The sequence below is a fragment of the Microcaecilia unicolor genome, chromosome 2 (genome assembly GCF_901765095.1).
Source record: "Microcaecilia unicolor chromosome 2, aMicUni1.1, whole genome shotgun sequence".
Taxonomy (NCBI): Eukaryota; Metazoa; Chordata; class Amphibia; order Gymnophiona; family Siphonopidae; genus Microcaecilia; species Microcaecilia unicolor.
Genome location: NC_044032.1, coordinates 129,965,686 through 129,992,595, shown reverse-complemented (window position 1 = coordinate 129,992,595; position 26,910 = coordinate 129,965,686). Strand labels below are relative to the sequence as shown.

The 26,910-nt window shown below is 43.5% G+C and overlaps 1 protein-coding gene across 1 annotated transcript in view; it reads left to right on the top strand.

The window, feature by feature from the left end:
• Positions 1–26,910, top strand: part of LOC115463100 (baculoviral IAP repeat-containing protein 1-like) — a 141,990-nt gene that overhangs the window by 47,901 nt on the left and 67,179 nt on the right. The window contains 4 exon segments of the mRNA XM_030193312.1: positions 11,185–11,304; positions 12,391–12,510; positions 17,654–17,753; positions 21,499–21,571. Coding sequence (XP_030049172.1) covers positions 11,185–11,304; positions 12,391–12,510; positions 17,654–17,753; positions 21,499–21,571 — 413 coding nt within the window.

The following is a 26,910-nucleotide window of genomic DNA, read 5'->3' as shown; positions in this document are numbered from 1 at the left end:
CTCTCTATCCCCCTCCCCTGCCCTCCCCTCATCAATGCCCAGCACTTCTCATCTCTCCTCTGCCCTCCCCTCCTTGTCCAGCGATTCTCTCTCCCCTCCCCTCCATGCCCAGCATATCGCCTCCCTCCCCTCATCCATGCCCAGCACTTCTCCTCCATCCCCTGCCCTCCCCTCAGCCATGCCCAGCACTTCTCATCGCTCCTCTGCCCTCGCCTCCTTGTCCAGCGATTCTCTCTCCCCTCCTCTCCATGCCCAGCATGTCGCCTCCCTCCCCTCATCCTTGCCCAGCACTTCTCCTCCATCCCCTGCCCTCCCCTCAGCCATGCCCAGCACCTCATCGCTCCTCTGCCCTCCCCTCCTTGTCCAGCGATTCTCTATCCCCTCCTCTCCATGCCCAGCATGTCGCCTCCCTCCCCTCATCCATGCCCAGCACTTCTCCTCCATCCCCTACCCTCCCCTCAGCCATGCCCAGCACTTCTCATCGCTCCTCTGCCCTTCTCTCCTTGTCCAGCGATTCTCTCTCCCCTCCTCTCCATGCCCAGCATGTTGCTTCCCTCCCCTCATCCATGCCCAGCACTTCTCCTCCATCCCCTGCCCTCCCCTCAGCCATGCCCAGCACTTCTCATCGCTCCTCTGCCCTCCCCTCCTTGTCCAGTGATTCTCTCTCCCCTCCTCTCCATGCCCAGCATGTCGCCTCCCTCCCCTCATCCATGCCCAGCACTTCTCCTCCATCCCCTGCCCTGCCCTCCCCTCAGCCATGCCCAGCACTTCTCATCGCTCCTCTGCCCTTCTCTCCTTGTCCAGCGATTCTCTCTCCCCTCCTCTCCATGCCCAGCATGTTGCTTCCCTCCCCTCATCCATGCCCAGCACTTCTCCTCCATCCCCTGCCCTCCCCTCAGCCATGCCCAGCACTTCTCATCGCTCCTCTGCCCTCCCCTCCTTGTCCAGTGATTCTCTCTCCCCTCCTCTCCATGCCCAGCATGTTGCCTCCCTCTCCTCATCCATGCCCAGCACTTCTCCTCCATCCCCTGCCCTCCCCTCAGCCATGCCCAGCACTTCTCATCGCTCCTCTGCCCTCCCCTCCTTGTCCAGCAATTCTCTCTCCCTACTACTACTACTACTACTATTTAGCATTTCTATAGCGCTACAAGGCGTACGCAGCGCTGCACAAACATAGAAGAAAGACAGTCCCTGCTCAAAGAGCTTACAATCTAATAGTCAAAAAATAAAGTAAGTAAATCAAATCAATTATTGTGTACAGGAAGGAGGAGGGTAGGTGGAGGCAGGTGGTTACAAGTGGTTACGAGTCAAAAGCAATGTTAAAGAGGTGGGTTTTCAGTCTAGATTTAAAGGTGGCCAAGGATGGGGCAAGACGTAGGGGCTCAGGAAGTTTATTCCAGGCGTAGGGTGCAGCGAGACAGAAGGCGCGAAGTCTGGAGTTGGCAGTAGTGGAGAAGGGAACAGATAAGAAGGATTTATCCATGGAGCGGAGTGCACGGGAAGGGGTGTAGGGAAGGACGAGTGTGGAGAGATACTGGGGAGCAGCAGAGTGAGTACATTTATAGGTTAGTAGAAGAAGTTTGAACAGGATGCGAAAATGGATAGGGAGCCAGTGAAGGGTCTTGAGGAGAGGGGTAGTATGAGTAAAGCGACCCTGGCGGAAGACGAGACGGGCAGCAGAGTTTTGAACCGACTGGAGGGGGAGAGGTGACTAAGTGGGAGACCAGCAAGAAGCAGATTGCAGTAGTCTAAACGAGAGGTGACAAGGGTGTGGATGAGGGTTTTGGTAGAGTGCTCGGAAAGAAAGGGGCGGATTTTACGGATGTTGTAAAGAAAGAAACGACAGGTCTTGGCAATCTGCTGGATATGAGCAGAGAAGGAGAGAGAAGAGTCAAAGATGATCCCAAGGTTTCGAGCTGAGGAGACAGGGAGAATGAGAGAGCCAGGTGGCATTGAGACATCCAGACTGCAATGTCAGACAAGCACGCTGAAACTTTGGTTTGGATGCAAGGTGAGATATCAGGGGTAGAAAGGTAGATTTGGGAGTCATCAGCATAGAGATGGTAGGAAAAGCCATGGGATGAGATTAATGAACCAAGGGAAGAAGTGTAGATAGAAAAGAGGAGGGGACCAAGAACAGAACCCTGAGGTACGCCGACAGGCAGAGGGATAGAAGTAGAAGAGGATCCACCAGAGTGAACACTAAAGGTGCGGAGGGAGAGGTAGGAAGAGAACCAGGAAAGGACAGAGCCCTGGAATCCAAGTGAGGACAGGGTATTGAGAAGTATGCTGTGATCGACAGTGTCAAAAGCAGCGGAAAGATCAAGAAGAATGAGGATGGAATATTGACCTCTGGATTTAGCCAGTAATAGGTCATTGGAGACTTTAGTAAGCGCAGTTTCGGTTGAGTGGAGAGGGCGAAAACCAGATTGTAGTGGGTCAAGAATAGCATGTGAGGAGAGAAAATCAAGGCAGCAGCGGTGAACAGCACGCTCAAGTAATTTGGAGAGAAAAGGAAGGGGGGAGATGGGTCGGTAATTAGAGGGACAAGTAGGGTCGAGTGAAGGCTTCTTAAGGAGAGGTGTGACCACAGCATGTTTAAAGGCAGCAGGGACAGTCGCAGTGGAAAGTGAGAGGTTGAGAATGTGACAGATAAAAGGAATAAGAGCAGGAGAGATGGCATTAAGAAGGTGGGTAGGAATGGGATCAGAGGAACAGGTGGTACATTTTGAGGAAGAAAGGAGAAGTGTAGTTTCCTCAATAGTAACTTCAGGAAAGGAGGAAAGGGAATGAGGGGACGGAGAGAAAGGGGAACGGACTAGTGGAGGGAGAGGTGGTGAGGTAGAGAAAGCAAGGTTTATCTTTTGAACCTTGTTGTGAAAGAATTCAGCAAGGGTCTGAGGAGATAATGAAGGGGGAGTTGGGGGAGGGGGCACCTTGAGGAGAGAGTTCAATGTGGTGAAGAGAAGTCGAGGATTAGAGCCAAGAGAGTTGGTCAGTTGGATATAATAATCCTGTTTGGCACGTAAAAGAGCAGATTGGAAGGAGGTCAGCATGAACTTAAAGTGTAGGAAATCAGCAAGGGCCCGAGATTTCCGCCAGAGGCGTTCGGCGGAGCGGGTACAGGAACGTAGGTAGTGGATATTAGAAGTCAGCCAAGGTTGGGGTTTTGTACGCCTTACAGGGCAGGTCATCAAAGGTGCAAGAGTGTCTAAGGCACAGGATAGAGTATTGTTGTAAGAAGAAACAGCCTCGTTGACAGACGTGGATGGTGCCACAGTAGAGAGGAGGTTTGAAACATGGGAGGATAGAGATGAAGGGTCAATATCGTGAAGATTCCTAGATAAATTAGATAAGAGGAGATTTAAGTGTGAAAGTTATAAGATGGTGATCAGAGGAGGGAAGATCAGAGGCAAGGAAACTAGAGGGTGAACAGTTGGAGGAGAAGATGAGATCAAGACAGTGACCATTTTGATGAGTGGGGGAGGTGGAGCATAGTTGGAGATTAAAGGAGGACGTTAAAGCGAGTAACTTGGAAATATAAGAGTTGGAAGGATCATTAGCAGGAATATTAAAGTCACCAAGGATGAGAGAGGGGGAGGAAGGATCATGGAAGAAGGCAAGCCAGGCATCAAAGTCACTGAGAAAGGATGAAAGGGACTTATCAGGGGGACGATAAATGACTGCTATTCGAAGAGGCAGAGGAGAGAAAAGACGGATAGAGTGGACTTCAAAGGAGGAAAAACAGTGAGATTGAGGTGGAAGAAGGGGTTGAAATCTGGAGGAGGAATGCCCAGCATGTCGCCTCCCTCCCCTCATCCATGCCCAGCACTTCTCATCGCTCCTCTGCCCTCCCCTCCTTGTCCAGCGATTCTCTCTCCCCTCCCCTCCATGCCCAGCATGTCGCCTCCCTCCCCTCATCCATGCCCAGCACTTCTCCTCCATCCTCTGCCCTCCCCTCAGCCATGCCCAGCACTTCTCATCGCTCCTCTGCCCTCCCCTCCTTGTCCAGCGATTCTCTCTCCCCTCCTCTCCATGCCCAGCATGTCTCCTCCCTCCCCTCATCCATGCCCAGCACTTCTCCTCCATCCCCTGCCCTCCCCTCATCCATGCCCAGCACTTCTCATCGCTCCTCTGCCCTCCCCTCCTTGTCCAGCGATTCTCTCTCCCCTCCCCTCCATGCCCAGCATGTCGCCTCCCTCCCCTCATCCATGCCCAGCACTTCTCCTCCATCCCCTGCCCTCCCCTCAGCCATGCCCAGCACTTCTCATCGTTCCTCTGCCCTCCCCTCCTTGTCCAGCGATTCTCTCTCCCCTCCTCTCCATGCCCAGCATGTCGCTTCCCTCCCCTCATCCATGCCCAGCACTTCTCCTCCATCCCCTGCCCTCCCCTCAGCCATGCCCAGCACTTCTCCTCTCTCCCCTGCCCTCTCCTCTGCAAGTCCGGCGATTCTCTCTCCACTGCCCTGCCCTCCCCTCTGCAAGTCGCACGAACCGGTCCGGAAGTGAAGGCAGCAAGGCAGGCACACAGCAGACAGCTTCCTCTCTTCTCGCGTTGCTTCCCTCTCAGCGCGTCCCGCCCACGAAGGCGGGGCACGCTAAAGGGAAGCAACAGGTAATGTTTTTAATGGAGCGCGGGGCAGGAACCGACGGGAGCGGGGCCTCACGAAAAAGGTGCCGGTACACCGTATCGGTGCGTACCGGCACAAAAAAAGCACTGTACAAATGTGATACAAATGTAACAAATAAATAAATAAAATAAATAAAAAATAAACTTCAGAGGCATGATATCAGAGTTGTTTGTCCCCTGAGAGGGTGGTCTGGCTATGGGCATTCAGGATGGGTTCTGGCCCTGCTGAAGGGCTCTAGGTGAGCAGGCACTGGCTGGGAGGTAGTATGGCACTGTGTTGTTCCATGGATGGGGCCACTGTTACCATTTTTGTCAGGGATGTTGGTACGTGCACATCCCCATGCCTATTGTGTCCTACAGCTGAGGCCAGGCTGGTCCCTCTGTTGGTGAGGAGATGTCCAAGACAAATGTCTGAGAGACATGTGCAGGGAATGTGGCCGGTGCATGCGCATGTCTCTCTGACAGATTCCTGGGCCAGCTCCTCGCCAACTGAGGGGCCAACCTGCCCTCAGGACCTGGCAGGGTAATATCTGGCCTCTGGACTCAGCTTGGGAAGGACCTCACTTCCAGATGCCCTAGAGCCATGAGCTTAGCCAGTGTCCCTCCGGGGATTAGAGGAAGGTTTTGAAGATGAAATGAACAAAGGAGATTATTTATTTATTTGTAGCATTTGTATCCCACATTTTCCCACCAATTTGCAGGCTCAATGTGGCTTACATTTGCCGTAATGGCGGTTGCCATTTCCAGGTACCAGGATGACAAGTGGTATTGTGTTAAGGTGCATACATACATGGTAACATACATGGAACATAACATATATGGAACAGCTCGTGGTATATATATATATATATATATATACCATGTGCATACATACATGATAAAGAAGAATAGGTTATGGTATTGCATGAAGATTCCTGAGAAATAGATTAATCCTATAAAATAATTCTCACCTCCAACATTCTGAGGCTACCTGGAACCGTGGATCATGTTGGAGTAGATAATAGTGATGTCACACAACCCACACCAGATTGGCCAGTAGAAGGGAGAGGGGCGGAGCCACGATACAGGGAGCAGCGAATCAGCACAACACGGGGAATGCACAGCAGCAGGAACAGAAGCCTCTCTCACACAGTCACTCTCTCAAACATACACACTCAGAGGAAAACCTTGCTAGCGCCCGTTTCCTTTCAAAAAGAAACGGGCATTTTTTACTAGTAGAAGAATAAATTATGGTATTGCATGAAGGTTCCTGAGTAATTGATGGGATTGTAACATACATTGGGTCATCGACTATAGAGAGTCTCTACTCAACATAGGTTTAAAGTAGCTACAGTCACCTAGAAATAAGAATACAAAGCAGGTCACAGAAACAGCATTGTGAATCGCAGTATGGGGAAGACTGCCCACCTACATTACCATTACACTCTGTAGCCATCTGTCCCCTGGGGGTTCACAATCTGCCTATTATCCTATACCACTGCTGCCAACAGATATCTAGTCTGAGGGAAAGCTGGGGTTGTTCAGGCTGCATGGTCCGTGCAAACATGACATTCTGGTCTCCCAAGTTTCCATCACAGTTGTGTCTTGCCAAATATTCTAGGTAGACATTTGCACTGCTGGCCCCAGGTAGGAGGCCACATATACTGATGTCAGCCATAATTAAGTATATAAGTATTGCCTTACTGGGACATACCAAAGGTCCATCAAGCCCAGCATCCTGTTTCCAACAGTGGCCGATCCAGCTCACAAGTACCTAGCAGAAACCCAATTGGTAGTAACATTCCATGCTTCCAATCCTAGGGCAAGCAGTGGCTTCCCCATGACTGTCTCAATAACAGACTATGGACTTTTCCTCCAGAAACTCGTACAAACTTTTTAAAAATTCAGTATGCTAACTGCTGTTACTATATCCTCCGGGAACAAGTTCCAGAGCTTAGCTATTCAGAAGTCAAAACAGCTTACACAATAATAGAGTAGCCCTTTCAAAGGATGAAACTTGAAGGCTCAATCTAGCTGCTGTAGTCTGGCCATTTGTAATTTTTTGAGGTCACTCTCCTTACATCCAGCATATATAGCATTACAGTAATCAAACTGAGTTAGGACTTCCAGAGCAGGACAAATCTTCATTGGTAAGTTATTTGCTGGGAAATTGCTTTTAAACTTGGGAAAGGTAGATTTACAGTTAAATAGGTTCTCTCAGTGTCTTTATTTTTAAGTTACTCTACTTATTTAGCAAAGTTTAAGAATTTAGGGTTTTCTTTGTTTGTTTAGAATTACAGTTTCATAAGCTAGTTATGGGACTATTCTAGAGTTTACCTTAGCATCAGTGTAGAGCAGAACTGATAGTCACAGGAAACCCCAGTGTAGAGTTTTAACTTTAGTTTTGTAGAACAGCTTAGCCATTTCAAATAAGGAATACAGAGCTGATAGTCACAGGAAACTGCAGTTTAGAGATTTAATTTTAGTTTTGCAGCACAGCTTAGTTTCCATAGTATAAAACCCTTTTTACTATAGTTTTAAGACTTTAATACTTGAACTTTCTGCCACCACATACAACATTAACAGATAGCCTCTAAAAGGCACAGCAGGGCCTAGTTTAATCCTCCTCTAACTCCCGCCCACCCAAGCACAACTCTTCATTTATAGTCAGTTATTCTAATTAGGATAACAAGGGATGAGTCCTCTTACAGAGTTTTAATTTTAACTGTCTGTTGCTTTTGTAAATTAGTAATAAAATTTGAAATATATACATTCTAATTGCTATTTGCCTTTGACATTTATCATAGGGAAAGCATTTTACAACTCAGCTGATTCAGAAGACGTCGCAGGCAGAGAAAGGTAAAAATAAAGCTGTACCTAAAAAATAGAATGGGCACAGTTATAAACAATTTGCATGTGCACTTAACTGAGTGAAGTGATTTTTCATTAACTAAATGGCTTTTTTTCTAGCTTTATGATCAGACTTTTAGCAGTCTAAAAAACATACATTTTTCCCTAGATTCTATATAGCATGCGCAGAGATCTGCATGGAAACTATGTGCATAACTTAATTGGCATTTTAACAGCACTTAACAGGCAATAATGAGCACTAATTGGAAATTTACACACGTAGTTATAAAATATGGCCTAGTGTGCGTAAATCTACGTGCAGGGATTTACACCACGTTTTCACTGGTGTAAATGGATGCTCATAGTTTTAGGCACTATGATATCAACTAAGCCAAATCTATATACCACACCTAAATCTAGGCGCCGCTTATAGAATATGCTTAGGCAGATATGTTTTCTGCGTGGATTTTTTAGGCACCATATATATAGAATCTGGCTCTTTACGTCTAAATAGTAGTTTGAAAGCATTCCTGTGCATGTCATGTCTGGTATTTCATCGTATGATGATATAAGCATCCCCCAAACATCAGTGGTGGCCATATAGACCCAGTGAAAATGGTGATGACCATAGGCAAGCATCAACACAATGAGAAGGTCAACCTTATCTCTTCAGTAAATTCTGTAAGTGCAGGACAGTTCTATAAAGCGGCATCTATCTGGTGCCTAGTGTAGTCAGGTATATATGTTCATATAATTTAGGCACAACCACTTACACCAGCCACAGAGCTGGTGTAAATGCTCACACTTCAACTGTTATGAAAAATGCATAAATTATAGGGTGCAGTCTGCCCACCTTCAAACTATGTACCATCACATTTAGGTGTCATTTTATATAAGCATGCACTTGGAATATTGACATTTATGCATGCATATCTGTACATATGTGCATATATGCCAGTGTTCTGGCCCTATCTGTGGTACTTTCTCTGTCCCTAATGAGCTCACAATCAGTTTTTGTACCTGGAGCAATGAAGAGTTAAATGAATTCCCCAGGGTCACAAGTATTTGCAGACATCCTTGTCCCTGCTTTTTTGGTGTTCACAACTTGGACGACATTTTATTTTGTAAAATGACTGCTCAACTTGGGCATTCTCACATATTTTTGAACAGGAAACTCCGATGTTTTCCCTGTGCGAAAATGGCTTTGAGATGGACATTTTTTTGTGGTGGTGGGGGGGGGGGGGGGGGGATGTTATGAGTAGGACTTCCCAATTCTGACTTGGACATTCTTTTGAAAATGCCCCTCTTTGTTACTACTGTATGTAAAATGGACTGATATTATCTGCATGTTTTTTGAAAATCTGCAAATAAGGAAGTTACACGTTGGCCACTCAGAAGCCAACGCATAACTCCCTTTAAATATTGGTCAATTATATGAGTCCTCAGAAATACAGCATACCAACCAAATAAAAATCAGTAATATATTTCAAATTAAACAAAGTAACACAAAAAATAAGGGAAATGTATGATTTAGCACAGTAGAGCCCCAGATTATTCATATTTGAATTTAAATCACTATTCAGCCTAATATGAATAATGTATTTGGGGCACTATTTGCGGCCAAATTGAATCTAATACGAATATTCAGTCCAGCCTTTCTCTAAATGATGTCTCACCAGAGACTATACAGAGGCGCTATCACCACCTTTTTCCTTTTCCAATGCACTCCACCATCTTTCTGGCTTATACTAAAGCCTTTTCTGCCTATTTTGGCCACTTTAAGATCATCAGATATGATCAATCCCAAGCCCCAGTCTTCTTTCGTGCACAAAAGAGCTTCACCTCCTAAACTGTATCTCTCCTTCAGGATTTTGCAGCCCAAATACATGATCCTGCATTTTTTTGTATTAATTGTTAACTGCGAAAGTCTAGACCATTCTTCAAGATTCACTAAATTGCTCTTCATGTTATCCACACCATCAGGGGTGTCTACTCTACTGCACATTTCGGTATCATCTGCAAAGAAACAAACTTTACCAGTCAAAGCCCTTCTACAATATCACTTATACAAATGTTTAAAAGAACTGGACCAAGGACCAATCCTTATGGCACACTACTGGTAACATCCCTTTCCTCAGAGTGAACAGCATTTACCACTACCCTTTGTCACCTTCCACTCAACCTAGTCAGTCACTTCAAGGTCTTAGGGTGGACACATTTCTCAATCATGGAACTTCTCTAAAGGGTATTTTTATATAAATGTTTTTGGCAAACACACCCGTGTTCAAATTAAATACTACTTAATATGTATCTAATACCCTCTCTTTTCTCAGAACTTAAGTAAATCAATCCCTACACTCACTCCAATAAAACCTCTTGCACATCTAAAATAACATGTGCTCCAATCTTACTATACCTAAAAAATGCAAGGTATAAATATAGGCACTTAGCGTTTTGTTGAAGTAATCGAGAGGCTCCTCGGTGTTCTTAATCCTTAGGTAGCGGTATCCCTCTGATGGGTAGTTTAAGGGGGGACTTCAATAGCAATCAGTGGTTGTATCTCTGTTGCAAACAAAGCCACTAGCTGTCCGTAACTTTCAGACTAGTCGAAAAAACAATCAATTCAGTCCTTCACAAAGACATTACATTAATTACTTGTAATATCGTACTGAGTCCGTATACCATGAAGGATAGTCCCGTAGGATTTAAATAAATCTATCCAACCTCTTGATACTGCAGTCCAACCTCTTGATACTGCAGCTTCAAAATAAGACCATAACAAGTTCGACTCTGCAGCGTTTCGAATTTCTTCCTCAGGAACTCTCTATATGATAATTTTACTGTCTGCCAAAAAGATAGATAAGAAAGTGTCTCTCTTCCGTTGTACAGTATCAAGAGGTTGGATAAATTTGTTTAAATCCTACGGGACTATCCTTCATGGTATACGGACTCAGTACGATATTACAAGTAATTAATTTAATGTCTTGGTGAAGGACTGAATTGATTGTTTTTTCGACTAGTCTGAAAGTTACGGACAGCGAGTGACTTTGTTTTAACAGAGATACAACCACTGATTGCTATTGAAGTCCCCCTTAAACTACCCATCGGAGGGATACCGCTACCTAAGGATTAAGAACACCGAGGAGCCTCTCGATTACTTCAACAAAACGCTAAGTGCCTATATTTATACCTTGCATTTTTTAGGTATAGTAAGATTGGAGCACATGTTATTTTAGATGTGCAAGAGGTTTTATTGGAGTGAGTGTAGGGATTGACTTACTTAAGTTCTGAGAAAAGAGAGGGTATTAGACACATATTAAGTAGTATTTAATTTGAACACGGGTGTGTTTGCCAAAAACATTTATATAAAAATACCCTTTAGAGAAGTTCCATGATTGAGAAATTTGTCCACCCTAAGAGGTGCCACTCAGTAGAGTGGTGCCTCGCTTGGGTGAGTTTATAACTGAGAACATCTCTATTATTTAACATATGCATATCAGATATATTATTGCTTGATTACTCAGAGCCGTATTAGGTCAACCCCTTCACTGTTTTATCTCCTATTAGATTTTTCTCTGGTATTATACCTTTACTGTCTAAAAGTTGCCACTTGAGGCCTCCAGTTGGCCTAGTTATAGGGCCACTCCTGGATGTAGGAGTGTGTTTACTAGTATCTACAATGAAAGATTGCACTGCTAATTTCATGTCTCTGTTTATTTCTGAAAGATGACCCTGTTTGCAATATCTTTGAGGATGAAGCTGTTCGATTGGAGTCTTTTAAAACATGGACTAAAGGAACAGCAACTGATGCTGAAGCTCTGGCCAAAGCTGGATTTTTCTATACAGGTTAGTAACTTCTCTTTCAGTAGCAATCTTACTCAGAACATTTAACACATTCTCATAGTTAAACTGATTGTATGAGTTAGCTTGGATTTTCCTCTATATGTATGACATGAACCGAGTGGGCAGACTAAATTCTTTCAGCACAATAGTCCAACAGAGCATTTCCAAACAAAGAACGTTGTTGTTACTGCTGTTGCCTTAGTAATACACTGTAGAAGCACAGTAGATCACTGGTTCCCAAACCGGTTCTAGAGGATCCCCAGTCAATTTGTTTTTCAGGATATTCACAACGCATATGCATGAGATAGATTTGTACGCAAAGAAAGAAAGGTTTGGGAAGCACTGCAAGATGATCTCGGATGAGGCCCAATTGGCCCTCCCAGCTGCCAGGCTATCCCACTCTATACTACTCTAGTATAAAATATACCCCAGCTATTAGCAGTGTGAGTCTGATCATTGTGCTTCTTACCCAGCTCAATTTCTGTTCTCCTCCCTCTTGAGCCCGGTAAAGCAGGTGATCAGAAGCTGCCTCAGGCACTTGGCATGGGACCTATGGTGGCTCTGGTATCCATATGTCCTCCTCAGGTAATGAGTATGGTGGAGACCCAGTGTGAAGTTTGGATTTGGGAAGAGATGAGGCCTGATCCAACTTGCAGGGCATATTGTCCAGAGGATCCTAGTTACCGAGGACTAGTGCAGCAGCAGTGGTTGGACTGGCAGATCAGTCGATAGATCAAAAAAGCATTTTGTAGAGGTGGTAAACAAATATCATACCAGAAAGTATTACAACGTTACTCATACTTTACCCAGTGGTGTTAGTGAAGAAGATGGGGGTCAGGAGTATGGAAGGGGATCTAGAGGCCAGAAATGTATTTTGGAAGACCCAGAGACGGACCAATCATTGTCTTGATGAGGGGGAGGACCAGGAGGCCTTAATTGTTTGGGGAAATCTGTATGTGTTGAGGGAAACTCACTTGGGGCCATGGAAGTGAATCTAATGATCTAGAGTCTTGTCTTCCCAGATGCTGTATTATTTCACTGCATTACAGCACTTGCATAGCTCTGAGAAATGTCTTTATTTTTTATAAGGATCTGTGATATCTAATATTTATGAAGATAAAGAAATCCGACTGCATTCTTTTAAAACTTGGCCACAGAACACACCTGTAGATCCTGCTGATCTTGTCAAAGCTGGGTTTTTCTACACAGGTAAATAATTTGTCATATTCTATTATTGCTATATATGTTTGGTGACATATGCCCTTTATATTGGAGGTATAGAGGTGGAATTTAGAAAGGACATCCAAATTGAAATTGAGACATGCAGATCAGGATGTATTAAGTTCTGCTGGTAGCTTAGAACCGGATACAATACAATACAATACAATAAAATTTATATTCTGCTATTTTCCCACCAAGGGTCTATGTGAATCACAATAAAAAAGAAAACTAGGCCTTCCCTAGGAGAAAAGATTACACTATATTCATAATAAAATGAAAACCTTCAAACTATTTACTCTTATAAACACTATGTAAAATAGGTTAAAAGTAGATGAGCCTTCAACAGTTTATGAAATTTCAGATAGGATTCTATCATTCTAAGCTCCAATGGAAGAGTATTCCAATATTGCACTGCACAGTATACAAAGCTAGTATCATAATAAGGGCCCTGTTTACTAAGCCAAGTTATAGGTGCGTTAGCATCTTTAACACGCATTAAATGTGTACATACGTTAATCGTATAGGCACCTACATGGTTAAAACGCACGCTAATTGTAGGCGCATTAAAACCGCTAACGCACCGTAGTAAACAGGGTCCTAGGTCTTAAATCTAACATTTTTCACTGTTGGAAATTTCAATAAACGTTTATCTTCAGAGCTAAAAGAATAAGCTGAAAAATCAACTGCAAACAGTTCCACTATATAATTTGGTAGAAATCTATAAAACACTTATGAATAAAAATACCAAGGGCCCTGTTTACTAAACTGCGCTGTAGGTGCACAAACTTTTTAGCGTGCACTAACGATAGAGACACATGGGTGTCTCTCTATTGTTAGCTCACTAAAAAGTTTGCGTGCCTACAGCGTGGCTTAGTAAACAAGGCCCCAAATTTGAATTTACTTCTCACCTCAACTGGAAGCCAGGGCAAAGCTCGTAAAACAGGACTTATATGAACAAACTTACTCCCACCACTAATCAGTCTGGCAAATGCATTTTGCAATATCTGCAATCGTTTCAATGATGATTTTGAACAATCAATATAAAGCACATTGCAATAATCAATTTGTGACAACACAATCACCTGTACCAGCTTCCAAAAATAAGTGTTGTGCATCAGATGCTTAGTGATCTAGAGTTGCCTCAATTTGTAAAACCCTTTCTTTAAAAACTGAGAAATTTGAAGCTGCATAGTTAACTGAGGATCCAAAATGATCCCTAATACCTTTAATGAAGTTTCCAAAGTAAAAATAAAACCCCAACTAAACCATGAATATTCAAATATAGTGAAGTTGAAGGAATGGGGTAAGGACTTAAACACAAGATCTTAGTTTTAGCAGTGTTTAGTTTTAGCTTGTAACACAAGGCCCATTGCTCCATAATTTTAAAATAAGTAGTTATTTCAGGGATACTATCTTCAAGTGCTTTTTAATGGGATGAATAATTGTAATATCATCTGCATATTAAAAAGATTATTTTTTGAAAAATCAAAAAATTTACCCAAAGTTGTCATCAAAACATTAAACATAATAGGGGACAAGGGGGGAGCCCTAAAGTACCCCCACACAGATTTCTAGGGTTGGGAGATTGTTTCCTCTACCGACGCAGAGCCAGTTCTAAAATAAATCCAGGAATGAACGTGTATGCACCTATTGCATGTGGCAGGAGCATCCATTTTACAAGTACCAACATCTAAAATATCAATGGGGTCAACAGAAACATATATATGCATTTGTTTGATGAAGCTAATACCAGGTGTAATAAAATGTCATCTTTTATTCCAGTGTTAATAACTATCAGAAACCAGCAAGCCTTGAAAATGTGCCCTTCAGGTTAGAAACAGCTTCATCCCAGTGGAGCTATTCTGTCTAGCTGTGTCTTGTATTTCTGGTAATCTTAGTTAGCTCAGAGACTTTCACTTGTTTAAGGCTTTTTTCTGCTATGATTGTAATCTGTTTGATTTTGTTTTTGCTGAATGTTTTAATGGATATTTTATTGTAATCCGCTCTAGATAAGAGCAGACTAGAAGAAAATAATAAATCAAAATAAATATAAATCTACTACTGCTAATCATTTCTGTAGCACTACTAGATGTAATTTCTCTGTCTGTAGTGGACTCACAATCTAAGTTTTTGTACCTGGGGCACAATGGACAGTTAAGTGACTTTCCCAGAGTCACAAGAAGCTGCAGTGGGAATTGAAGGCAATTTCCAAGGTTCTCAATCTGCTGCACTTCTCCACTCCTGTTTCAGTGATTTGCTAATTGTTTTCAGCAATCCTTGTGTGCCCTTTTGTGCTAAATGCACTTACCTTGAGCAATCCTAGTTCTTGCCTAGTATTAAGCTTCTGGAGTCCCTGCTAGGAACTTTGGAACCCTTTTACAATGCAGCAGTAAGTCCAACACAGGCTTACCACTTGCTAAAAGGGAAGTACCGCTGGGCTACTGCAGCAGCCCGGCAGTGGTTCCCTTCCCCAGCATGCTATTTCCGGCACTGCAAAAATATTTCAATTTTTATAGTGCCGGTGTGTACCCAGCGGTAATCAGGCAGTACCAAGCGCTGTCCGGTTATTGCTAGGTTACCATGGGAGCCCTTGCTGCCACCTCAATCGGTGGTGGTAAGGCCCCCCCCCCCCCAAATGGCTACACAATAAGTGCTTCATTTGCCACACAGCCATTTCTTGAAAAAACCCCCCAAACCTGCCTTTTACCCACTTTGGTAAAAAGGGGCCTCAGCGCATGTCAAAAACACATATCAATGCCAATGCAGGCCCCCTTTTGCCGCAGATTGTAAAAGGGGCCCTAAACCAGCCAAAGAAAAGGTACTCAAAGACTGAGTCAGTCACCTAAATAAAAAAAAGGCTGATAGAAGAACTCAAATAAATATGAGGTTTCTTTTGAGGGTCATTATTACAGCTTTTTTTCAAGAGTTAACAGTTATCAGACACAAGCCAGTCTTGAACCTGAGATTCTTGGATTAAGAGCCAGTTACTTTCCAGAAGGAGTTGCTGCTTGAGAGCCTGCTGTGGCCAGCCCATTCCTAGCTGTATCTTGTATTTCATGTAATTATAGTTCTTGTTTCCTGCTTGGCCCAGTAGGTTTGAGCATTTCTGCTCTGTCTTTGAACTTGTTTCCTGTTGTTTCAATGTTGTTCTCCTGAGGCTTAGACAGTACACTAGACTAGAACAAGACAAGAACTAGGATATCTTGAGCAATTCTCATTCTTGTCTTGTTCTAGTCTAGTGTTCAAGTCTCAAGAGTCCCTGCCAGGGTCTCTGTAACAGAGTAAATCAATTAAAGTAAAGGTACTGAAACATTGACTCAGTCACCTAAATAAAAAAGCTGATAGGAGAACTCAGCTAAATTTGAGTGTAAAATTATGTGTGTAATATACACATCTAAATGCGAGTTTATGCAGGTCCAAAACATGAATAGTGTTTCTAAAATGTCCACCATACTCGAAATAGAATGATTACATTTTTAAGTGCTTGGAATGACAATATTAAAATAGGTGGGCATTTAAAATAATTAAAATCTCGTTCTTTTTTAATGTTAACATTTCCTGGAAAGATACTAGTGTTTTCAAATATTCTCCAACTTAGTCATTCTTATTATTATGAATTAAGTAAGTCAGGGTGAGGCAATGTTGAATATTTCAGAACACCAGGAAAATATCACAGTGATTTGGCTGAGCTTGGTATACAAGGTGAGCAGCTGCAGAATGGACTTAGGGAAATTAAAAAAAAAAAAAGCATAACATAGGGACTTGATTTTACAAAAGGATACCTACATGAGAAGTGCAAAGAGACACTTATTGTAAGCCAGATTTATAAAGGGCAACATAGGTGTATACATACCTTTATGCCCCAATAGGGCAAAAATGCCAATATGCAAGTTTACACTAGCTCCAAAAAAGGTATAATTAAATGTGTACTTTATCCCCAAACCTTTTTAAATGGCACTTAAAATTGCACATGCAAATTTAGGCACACATCCAATTTGTGCATACAATTTAATTTAATAACGAGCCGATTAGCACTGACAATTGGGTGCTAATAATTATCGGCACTAAGTGGTCTTAATTGAAATTTATGCACACATTTTTAGTCATGTGGATCCACGTGTAAATCTTATGTGGCTCCAAACAGGGTGTGCGGGCATGGGAGGGTCATGGGCAGATCATAGGCATTCCTTGAATTTATGCACACTGTAGGTGGATCCACACATAATTTAAACTTGGTGTAAATTCTTGCAAATTCTATAAACAGCGCCTAACTTTCAGTGCCATTTATAAAATAGCACTTAACGCGTTATTTTTTTGGCACAGATTTTTCAGCGCCATTTATAGAATTTGTTCCTTGTGTGTACATGTGTATTTCAAATAATATAGACATTTATCATGACTTCACCTCTGTTCTATCCAAACTATTCACCCAGGACCACCTACAAGCAGATCACATAAAAGTTGGAGCACACGCTCCATACATGTACTTTTTATCCATGCATGTGATCGTGCCTTTTTATAAAAGCCCTCTTCTGTGTGCACAACAGGCTTTTACACAGAAAAAGCTTTATAGAATTACCCTCCATGAAATCTATACTAGGACAAAATTAATGGGAACCCAAGAGCACCAACAAAGGGAATGAAAAAGAGGCAAGAAACAGGACTGCTGGTACTTTTGAGAACTACTGAAGTTTTAGGTCAGTGTTTAGCAAAACAGAGAGGGATAAAAACACAAAACAAACAATCCAAAGCAAAAAAAAAAAAAAAAGCACCAGGAGCCTTCAAAGCTGGAGTAGATCCTTTAATAAGGAGCATAGATCAATGCTGTACATCAATGACCCAATGGTTTTGAAGGCTCTAATTGGTGCTTTTTTTAACTTTAGGTCAGTGTTTCCCAAGTCTGGTCCTGGAGTATGCCTTGCCAGTCAGGTTTTCAGGATATCCACAATGAATATGCATGAAAGAGAGTTGCATATAATGGAGTCAGTGAATGCAAATCAAGCTCATACGTAGTCATTGTGGATATCCTGAAAACCTGACTAGACCTGGGAAACACTGTTTTAAGTGATCATTCTGGAAGGGACAGAGTACAGAGTGAATATAGCTACAGCTAATGCCTTTTATTTTCTAGGTGTATCTGATACTGTGAGGTGCTTCTCCTGTGGCACAGCTGCAAACAATTTTGAACCAGGAGATGATCCATGGATTGAGCACATGAAATTCAAATCAAAGTAATATTTATTATTATTTATATGAAAAAATTGAGAAAACATTTCAAAGTGATTTATGCAGATATAAAGCATTTTAGTCATATTAGTATGCTGTTGGGAAACTGCCCTGCCCTCCCAATATGACTAATAGGCTGTTTTGAAAGGAGATATTTCTGGGGACTTACTTAAGTTCATGGAGGAAAATCACGCACATAAAGGGCAATTCTCTAAATTGGCACCTCAGTTTAGGCTCCCCAATGCCATGTGTTTAGCGCCAATACTATAACAGCATCTTGGCATCAAGATTCTATTATAGAATATTAGCATAAGGTTGGTATTGGTGTGCCCATGTGTAGGCATGCTTTCTTACACTAGGTCAATGGCAGGCATAAGTTGGCACTCCTAGGTATGCCAGTGGCATGCATAGTTTATAGTATTGTATAAACTATGCACCTAGCAAAGAGATATAGCCATGACCTGCCCTTGCTGTACCCCTGTGTAGTCACCCCCCCCCCCCCCCCCGCAGTTAGGTGCTATGGAACATAAGTGCTACCTTACAGAACAGCGCCTAGTTCACATGGAGGGACATAATCGAACGGGGGCGCCCATCTATAAGGGCGCCCATCTCTAAGGACGGCCCCTAAAGTGGCATCCTCAACCGTATTATCAAATCAAGATGGGCGGCCATCTTTCGTTTCGATAATATGGTTGGGGACGGCCAAATCTCAACATTTGGGCCGCCCACAGAGATGGCCGCCATTGGTTTTCGCTGATAATGGAAACTAAGGACAGCCATCTCAAACCCGGCCAAATCCAAGCCATTTGGTCATGGGAGGAGCCACCATTTGTAGTGCACTGGTCTCCCTCACATGCCAGGACACCAACCGGGCACCCTAGGGGGCACTGCAGTGGACTTCACAAATTGCTTCCAAGTGCATAGCTCCCTTATCTTGGGTGCTGAGCCCCCCAAAACCCACTCCCCACAACTGTACACCACTACCATAGCCCTTAAAGGGTAACGGGGGGGGGGGGGGCACCTAGATGTGCACAGTGAGTTTCGGGCGGGTTTTGGAGGGCTCACATTTACCACCACAAGTGTAACGGGGGGGGGGGGGGGATGGGCCTGGGTCTGCCTGCCTGAAGTGCACTGCACCCACTAAAAACTGCTCCAGGGACCTGCAAACTGCTTTCATGAAGCTGGGTATGACATTTGAGGCTGGCAAAAAAATGATTTTTAATTTTCTTTTTTGGATGGGAGGGGGGTTGGTGACCACTGGGGGAGTATGGGGAGGTGGTCATCTGCTCAGTTGGAGCACTTTTTTGACGTTTGGTCCTAAAAATAAATGGACCAAGTGAAGCCGGCGAAGTGCTCATCAGAGCCGGCCTTCTTTTTTCCATTATCGGCCGAAGCCGGACATCTCGTAACCACGCCCCCATCCCGCCTTCCATAGCCTGCCAAAACGCCCCCTTTAACTTTGGTTGGCTCTGCGACGGAAAGCAGTTGAAGCCGGCGAAAATTGGCTTTCGATTATACCCTTTTCGCCGGCTTCAGGAGATGGCCGGCTATCTCCCGATTTGTGTCGGAAGATCGCCGGCCTTCTCATTCGAAAATAAGCTGGATAGTCACCCTTTGGCTACAAAAGGTTATATATTTAAACTTGAAATAATTCTTGAAGTCTTTTGGAGTCTCTGCAATAATTTCTGGGTTTAAGCTATGCTAAAATCCATTACTTCAGCCACCCTTTTATTTCAGTGCTTTCAATAGGAATCCACTACAGTACTACACCATCTGCTTGATCATAATCAGAACAGTTGGACTTTCAGGATTTGGCCTCTGAACAAACAGCTACATTTATATTATCTAGAAAGTGGTAACACTTACACAATCACAACCTGCAATAAATTTCCTCTTTCCTTCTTGTTCTCAATGTGTTTAAAGCTTATATTACAGTCTTTAAGGGCCAGGAGCACTGTAACCATCTGGCTCATATCTTAAAGTGTTTATTAAGGTGCAATTTTCAAAACTCTTCACATGGGAACAAAGTCTGTGGCCACTTTTAATCTTCAGACTTTGTACCCGTTTTCAGAGTGATAGTACATAGGTACTTTCACTTTGAAATTTGTCACAAATATCATACATTTGCACGCACCTGCTTTTTCTGCAAGTACAAAAGAACATAAGAATAGCCTTATTGAGTCAAACCAATGGTCCATCTAGCCTAGTATTCTGTTTCCAACAGTGGCCAATCCAGGCCACAAGTACCTGGCAGAAACACAAATAGTAGCAACATTCCATGCTACCATTGCCAGAGAATGTATTAAAAGCGGTTAGCTTAGCAGGATTTAAAAAGGTTTGGATGGCTTCCTAAAGGAAAAGTCCATAGACCATTATAAAAATGGACTTGGGGAAAATCCACTGCTTACGTCTAGAATAAGCAGAATAAAATGTATTATACTGTTTTGTGATCTTGCCAGGTACTTGTGACCTGGATTGGCTACTGTTGGAAACAGGATGCTGGGCTTGATGGACCTTTGGTCTATCCCAGTATGACAATACTTATGTACTTATGTACCAGTTCCATGCAGTGTCTAAAGGTAGGTGCCACATGCACATCAAAGGTGCCATCAAATTAACTGTTACGCACCTATCCAGCTCATTTTCGAAAGAGAAGAGCGCCCATCTTCCAACACAAATCGGGAGATGGGCGGCCTTCTCTCAGGGCCGGCCAAATCAGCATAATTGAAAGCCGATTTTGGCCGGCCTCAACTGCTTTCCGTCGCAGGGACGGCCAAAGTTCAAGGGGGCGTGTCGGCAGTGTACTGAAGGCGGAACGGGGGCATGGTTTACAGATGGCCATCCTCGACCGATAATGGAAAAAAGAAGGGCGGCCCTGACGAGCATTTGGCCAACTTTACTAGGTCCCATTTTGTTCATGACCAAGCCTTGTAAAGGTGTCCGAACTGACCAGAAACACACGTCTACACTACCGCAGGCCATTTTTCAGCACACCTTATTAAAAGGACCCCTTTGTTATTTATTTGAGTGTATTTCATAAGCCACTAAGGCCTTCACATAGGCATAAAGTGGTTGATAAGAAACTGTTACTATATTTAAAGTGTAAGTGATTGGAATAGTGATATGGTACTGGTCACTATTGGCATGAGGTTTCTGAGCACACATCACCTTTTAAACACAATTTTATTTTGGCCTAGCTATAGAAATTTATTGAGTTTGATATTAGCCAGCAACTAGATATTAGATGTAGGCATTTATGTTGATGCACTAGGGTGAATAATATAATATTAGATACTATAAATATTTTCTGTCATTGAAGCATGTATATATTTATTAGGGACATCAGAAAAACCCAACTGACTGGTGGTTTCCTCAGAACAGATTTAAAAACAATTGCTGTAGAGAATCCAGACTGCACTCCACATTGAAGAATTTGTTGATCGTATGAATTATAGTAGCAGTTTTATTGAGTAACTGAAGCTAGCTGGATGGTGGATGATTTCTTTATGCACAAAAGGCCCTAGTGTCTTATATTGCTAACTTAAGAGTTATGGGGAAAGAGGGCTTTGATGTGCATAAATGTCACCTTGGCTTGCCACCCCCATTCCTAGCTTGCCCCCTTGTTGGTACCCCAAATATTTCTGTCTAGAGATGCCTCTGATAATGTGAAACCATTTAAGTTAGACATTTTGAATTATACCACACTGCAGAATATTGATTTATATGTTTTTCACTATCATTTAATTTTAGATGCAAATATATGGCCAGCAGTACACCAGTGGAAGAACATAAAGTCACTGAGCCAACTTCACTACTTTCACAGGTACCATGAAATATTTTATACAAATACAATATTTAGAGAGGGCAATGATCAACTTTTGTATTTTGTAGCAGATTCTGTGGATAACTTATGGGGTTTGCACCAATAGTTTTACTTTGATAATTATCTCTGGAAAAAAAAACTCCCAGAGATTTGTGCTTGTATTATCGGTGGGCAATTTTATATCACAAACAATGCATGTGATTTCTATTGTACAAACTGTACATCTTCTCTCCTCCACCTAATGCACTACTTGTGCATGGGAGGCTAATTTCTCTGGATTTGCGGACAAATGGCTGCAGACTGTCTTGCTCCTTCCCGTATCGGCGACGATGCAAAATGGCCGCCAAAAGTGACCTGCAAGACTTCTGCAGAAGTTTTGCGAGGCCGCTTCAACTCTCGGTGGCCATTTTGAATTGGCACCAGGACCGGAGTCAGCAAGAAACAGTCTGCAGGTGCTCTGGGCAGGAAAGAGGGGGCTCTTTCCTGCCCCGAAGAGGTCACTAGACCACCAGGGCAGTACAGTAAGGGAAGGGGAGGATATGATATCACTAGGCCCGCCCGCCAGCCTGCCCGTTTATCCACAAATCTGGACAAACGGGCAGGCTGGCAAAATTTGCCCGGTTTTGTCCTCAAGAAGAGGACATGTCCGGGTAAAACCAGACATATGGTAACCCTAGGGGTTAAGAGCTTAGCACTAATTTTTAGCACTAGATTCATGAATTAGGCTCATAAATCTAGGCAAATGAATGTCATTTTTTTGAGGGGGTAAGCAAACATGTGGACAATGGGGAGCCGGTTGATATTGTATATCTGGATTTTCAGAAGGCGTTTGACAAAGTGCCGCACGAAAGACTCCTGAAGAAATTGCAGAGTCATGGAATCGGAGGTAGGGTATTATTATGGATTAAGAACTGGTTGAAAGATAGGAAGCAGAGAGTAGGATTGCGTGGCCAGTATTCTCAGTGGAGGAGGGTAGTTAGTGGGGTCCCGCAGGGGTCTGTGCTGGGTCCGTTGCTTTTTAATGTATTTATAAATGACCTAGAGATGGGAATAACTAGTGAGGTAATTAAATTCGCCGATGACACAAAATTATTCAGGGTCGTCAAGTCGCAGGAGGAATGTGAACGATTACAGGAGGACCTTGCGAGACTGGGAGAATGGGCGTGCAAGTGGCAGATGAAGTTCAATGTTGACAAGTGCAAAGTGATGCATGTGGGTAAGAGGAACCCGAATTATAGCTACGTCTTGCAAGGTTCCGCGTTAGGAGTTACGGATCAAGAAAGGGATCTAGGTGTCGTCGTCGATGATACGCTGAAACCTTCTGCTCAGTGTGCTGCTGCGGCTAGGAAAGCGAATAGAATGTTGGGTGTTATTAGGAAGGGTATGGAGTCCAGGTGTGCGGATGTTATAATGCCGTTGTATCGCTCCATGGTGCGACCGCACCTGGAGTATTGTGTTCAGTACTGGCCTCCGTATCTCAAAAAAGATATAGTAGAATTGGAAAAGGTACAGCGAAGGGCGACGAAAATGATAGTGGGGATGGGACGACTTTCCTATGAAGAGAGGCTGAGAAGGCTAGGGCTTTTCAGCTTGGAGAAGAGACGGCTGAGGGGAGATATGATAGAAGTGTATAAAATAATGAGTGGAATGGATCGGGTGGATGTGAAGCGACTGTTCATGCTATCCAAAAATACTAGGACTAGAGGGCATGAGTTGAAGCTACAGTGTGGTAAATTTAAAACGAATCGGAGAAAATTTTTCTTCACCCAACGTGTAATTAGACTCTGGAATTCGTTGCCGGAGAACGTGGTACGGGCGGTTAGCTCGACGGAGTTTAAAAAGGGGTTAGATAGATTCCTAAAGGACAAATCCATAGACCGCTATTAAATGGACTTGGAAAAATTCCGCATTTTTAGGTATAACTTGTCTGGAATGTTTTTACGTTTGGGGAGCGTGCCAGGTGCCCTTGACCTGGATTGGCCACTGTCGGTGACAGGATGCTGGGCTAGATGGACCTTTGGTCTTTCCCAGTATGGCACTACTTATGTACTTATGTCTAAATTTATGAAGCATAACTTTTAAGATGTAAATATTCAGCCAGCGGTGGTGAGTGTTTTGCTGACCACACCAATGCTATTCCCAGTTATTCAGTGTCGGGCCATGTCCAGGGTTCGGCATTGAATATTCGGTTTATGTAGAACCAGCTAACGCATAGCCAGTTAAGCTGATATTCAAAAATTAACCGGCCATGGGTTGCAGCATAAAGATAAGACTGTGTTTTATGCGGTCCCATTTATGCAATTACCTTATCAGTTAAGTACTGAATATAGGCACTTAACCAGCCCAGTGCTGACTCCACCCTGGAATGCCCCCCCCCTCCCCCAAATATCCAGTTTTCACTTAGGCGCTAACCACTAATTTTCAGAAGCAATTACCGGTTAAGTGCCACTGAAAATTAGCAGATAGCCCCAGACAAGCAATTTAACCACTCAGCGGCTGTTTCTTGCAGGTTAAATCATTTTGAATATCGACCAGTAAGATCCTAAATTAAGATGAATTATAAGGTGAAAATTTATGCTCAAAAATTTGGCTGAAAATGGGGCTCAAATTTAGGAGGCTAACTTTAGGAGCATACATTTAGAAGCTCAGCCTTTTTTTTTTTTTTTTTAATATCAGGCCCAAAATGGTTTTACTGGTGAATGTATTCAAAACAGGTACAATGCAAAAATATACATCATCTGAGCTGAAAACACAAGAAAAGTAAAATGGATCCTTTTGGCTTCCAGATTTTCTTGCATATTTCTCTATAACTTCAACTCCCCATGCTACAGGATGGGAAGGCACATGGAGGGGCATAATTGAACGAAAACGTCTATCTCCATGGGCGTTTATCTCCAAGAACGGGTCTGTGAAGGGGCGGACCGAACTGTATTTTCGCAAAAAATAGACGTCCATGTTTTATTCGACAATTTGTGAGCTGGGCGTTTTTGTTTTTCAGCGATAATGGAAAATGAAAGCGCCCAGCTCAAAAATGAATAAATCCAAGGCATTTGTTTGTGGGAGGGGCCAGGATTCGTAGTGCACTGGTCCCCCTCACATGCCAGGACACCAACCGGGCACCCTAGGGGGCACTTTTACAAAAACAAAAAAAAAGGTAAAAGAGCTCCCAGGTGCATAGCACCCTTCCCTTGTGTGTTGAGCCCCCCAAATCCCCCTCAAAACCCACTGCCCACAAGTCTACACCATTACTATAGCCCTAAGGGGTGAAGGGGGGCACCTACATGTGGGTACAGTGGGTTTGGGGGGGTTGGATGACTAATAAGCATTAAGCAGCACAATTGTAACAGGTAGGGGGGGATGGGCCTGGGTCCACCTGCCTGAAGGCCACTGCACCCCCTAACAACTGCTCCAGGGACCTGCATACTGCTGCCAGGGAGGTGGGTATGACATTTGATGGTGAAAATAAAAAGTTGTGAAACATCATTTTTTTGTGGTGGGAGGGGGTTAGTGACCACTGGGGGAGTCAGGGGAGGTCATCCCCGATTCCCTCTGATGGTCATCTGGTCATTTAGAGCACTTTTTTGGGACCTGTTCGTGTGAAAAAAGGGTCCAACAAAAGTGTCCTAAAATTTCGCTAAAAACGCCTTTATTTTTTCGATTATCGCCCTAACGCGTACATCTCTCCTCGGCCAATAACCACGCCTCAGTTCCACCTTTGCCACATCTCTGACATGCCCCCATCAACTTTGTCCGCATCCGCGACGGAGTGCAGTTGAAAACGTCCAAAATCGGCTTTCGATTATACCGATTTATTCGTTTTTGTGAGATAAACGTCTATCTCCCGATTTGGGTCGAAATCTAGGCGTTTTTCTCTTTCGATTATAAGGTGGATGTTCTCCTTAAGTTCTTGCCATCTTTAGGCTAGTGGCCAGGCTTATGCTTCTAGCCTTCTCCTTTTTCTCTTTCATAAAATCTGTGAATCACTTCTTTCCTCCTTGGTAGACTCACTATATAGTCACTCTTTACACTTCAGGCTCCCTGATTCTTCTGCCAGGGAGCTGTTGGGAGACAGATCCCCAAACACTGTGGTCACTTTTCCAAAACTCAGTACCTCTGGCTTAAAGGCCAGGCTCAGGGCTGGTCTTAGCAATTGCAGGGTCCTATGCAGACCAGTTCAGTGGGCCCTCCACCCCACCCCGCCTGGCTGCCCGGCCGCCTGGCCACCTACCTGCCACCATAAGCCATAATTTATCAAAGTTTAAAAGGAGGTTTACAGCTCTCGGAACCCCACCTCACCCCATACCTTGATGTGCATCCAGTATGTTTCAGTAGAAAGTGTCAGACAGCGCCAGAGATTTTCATATCTCGCCAGCAGCAAGGAGGCTCTAGGCTTGGCAGCTGACGGGATATGAAAATCACTGCTGCTGCCTGATGATGTCTACTGAAATATGGATGCACATTAAGGTACATCCATAGACAGGAGACAGGAGGATGCGGGGCCAGAGATGCGGGGCCCCTATGGGCATGGGGCCCTGTGCGACCACCCCTGTCACCCCTGCCTAAGACCGGCCCTGACCACGCTTCCCAGAGTGTAGGTGCTCCTCTCAAATTTTGGCTGTACACAGTAATGGAGGAAAAAAATGAAAACCCCTTCTTCACTCAGGGTTTTATTCTCACTTATAACACCACTAATTCCTTTCACAAAAGGCAAGAATATTAGCATTAACACACATTACCACTTACAGCTATCAAAGACTGTGTAACCACTGAAGCCACTTTTGCACATACACAAATGGTAACTCCAAGCTACAATATTCAAATGGGGATTTCGGGGGTCTTTTACTAAAGATTAGCTCATATTATCTGCAACAGAACCCATTTTATCCCTATGGGCCCTGCTGCAAATAACATGTACTAATCTTTAGTAACAGACCTCTGATCTGTCACATGGAAAATGGTGAAAATCCTTGGTGTAAATCCTGCCTCAAGCCTGTCATTTTGCAGAGCCACACTCGATACTAGGATAAGACTTTCTCACTTTTTCCTTTCAAGGTTTTATCCCAGTGGTGAATTCTCTGAAGGGGGGAGGGAGAGAGAGGTTTAACTTCTAGGGCCTGGTTATAGCATGTCTATTTCTCACCTTGTATTAAATAAAGATATTCTTAATTTTTATCTTTATTGATAGCTGGGTTGGGTATCTCTGGTTGAGAAGCCCCTGGGATTTTTTTTCAATTATTTGGACAAGAAAGTAAAAAGAAACCACTTCCAGAACCAAAGTCTAATGAGGGGGAAACTATTCTTCCTCAAACTATTGTGGATAAAGTGGTTAGCCCATTTTA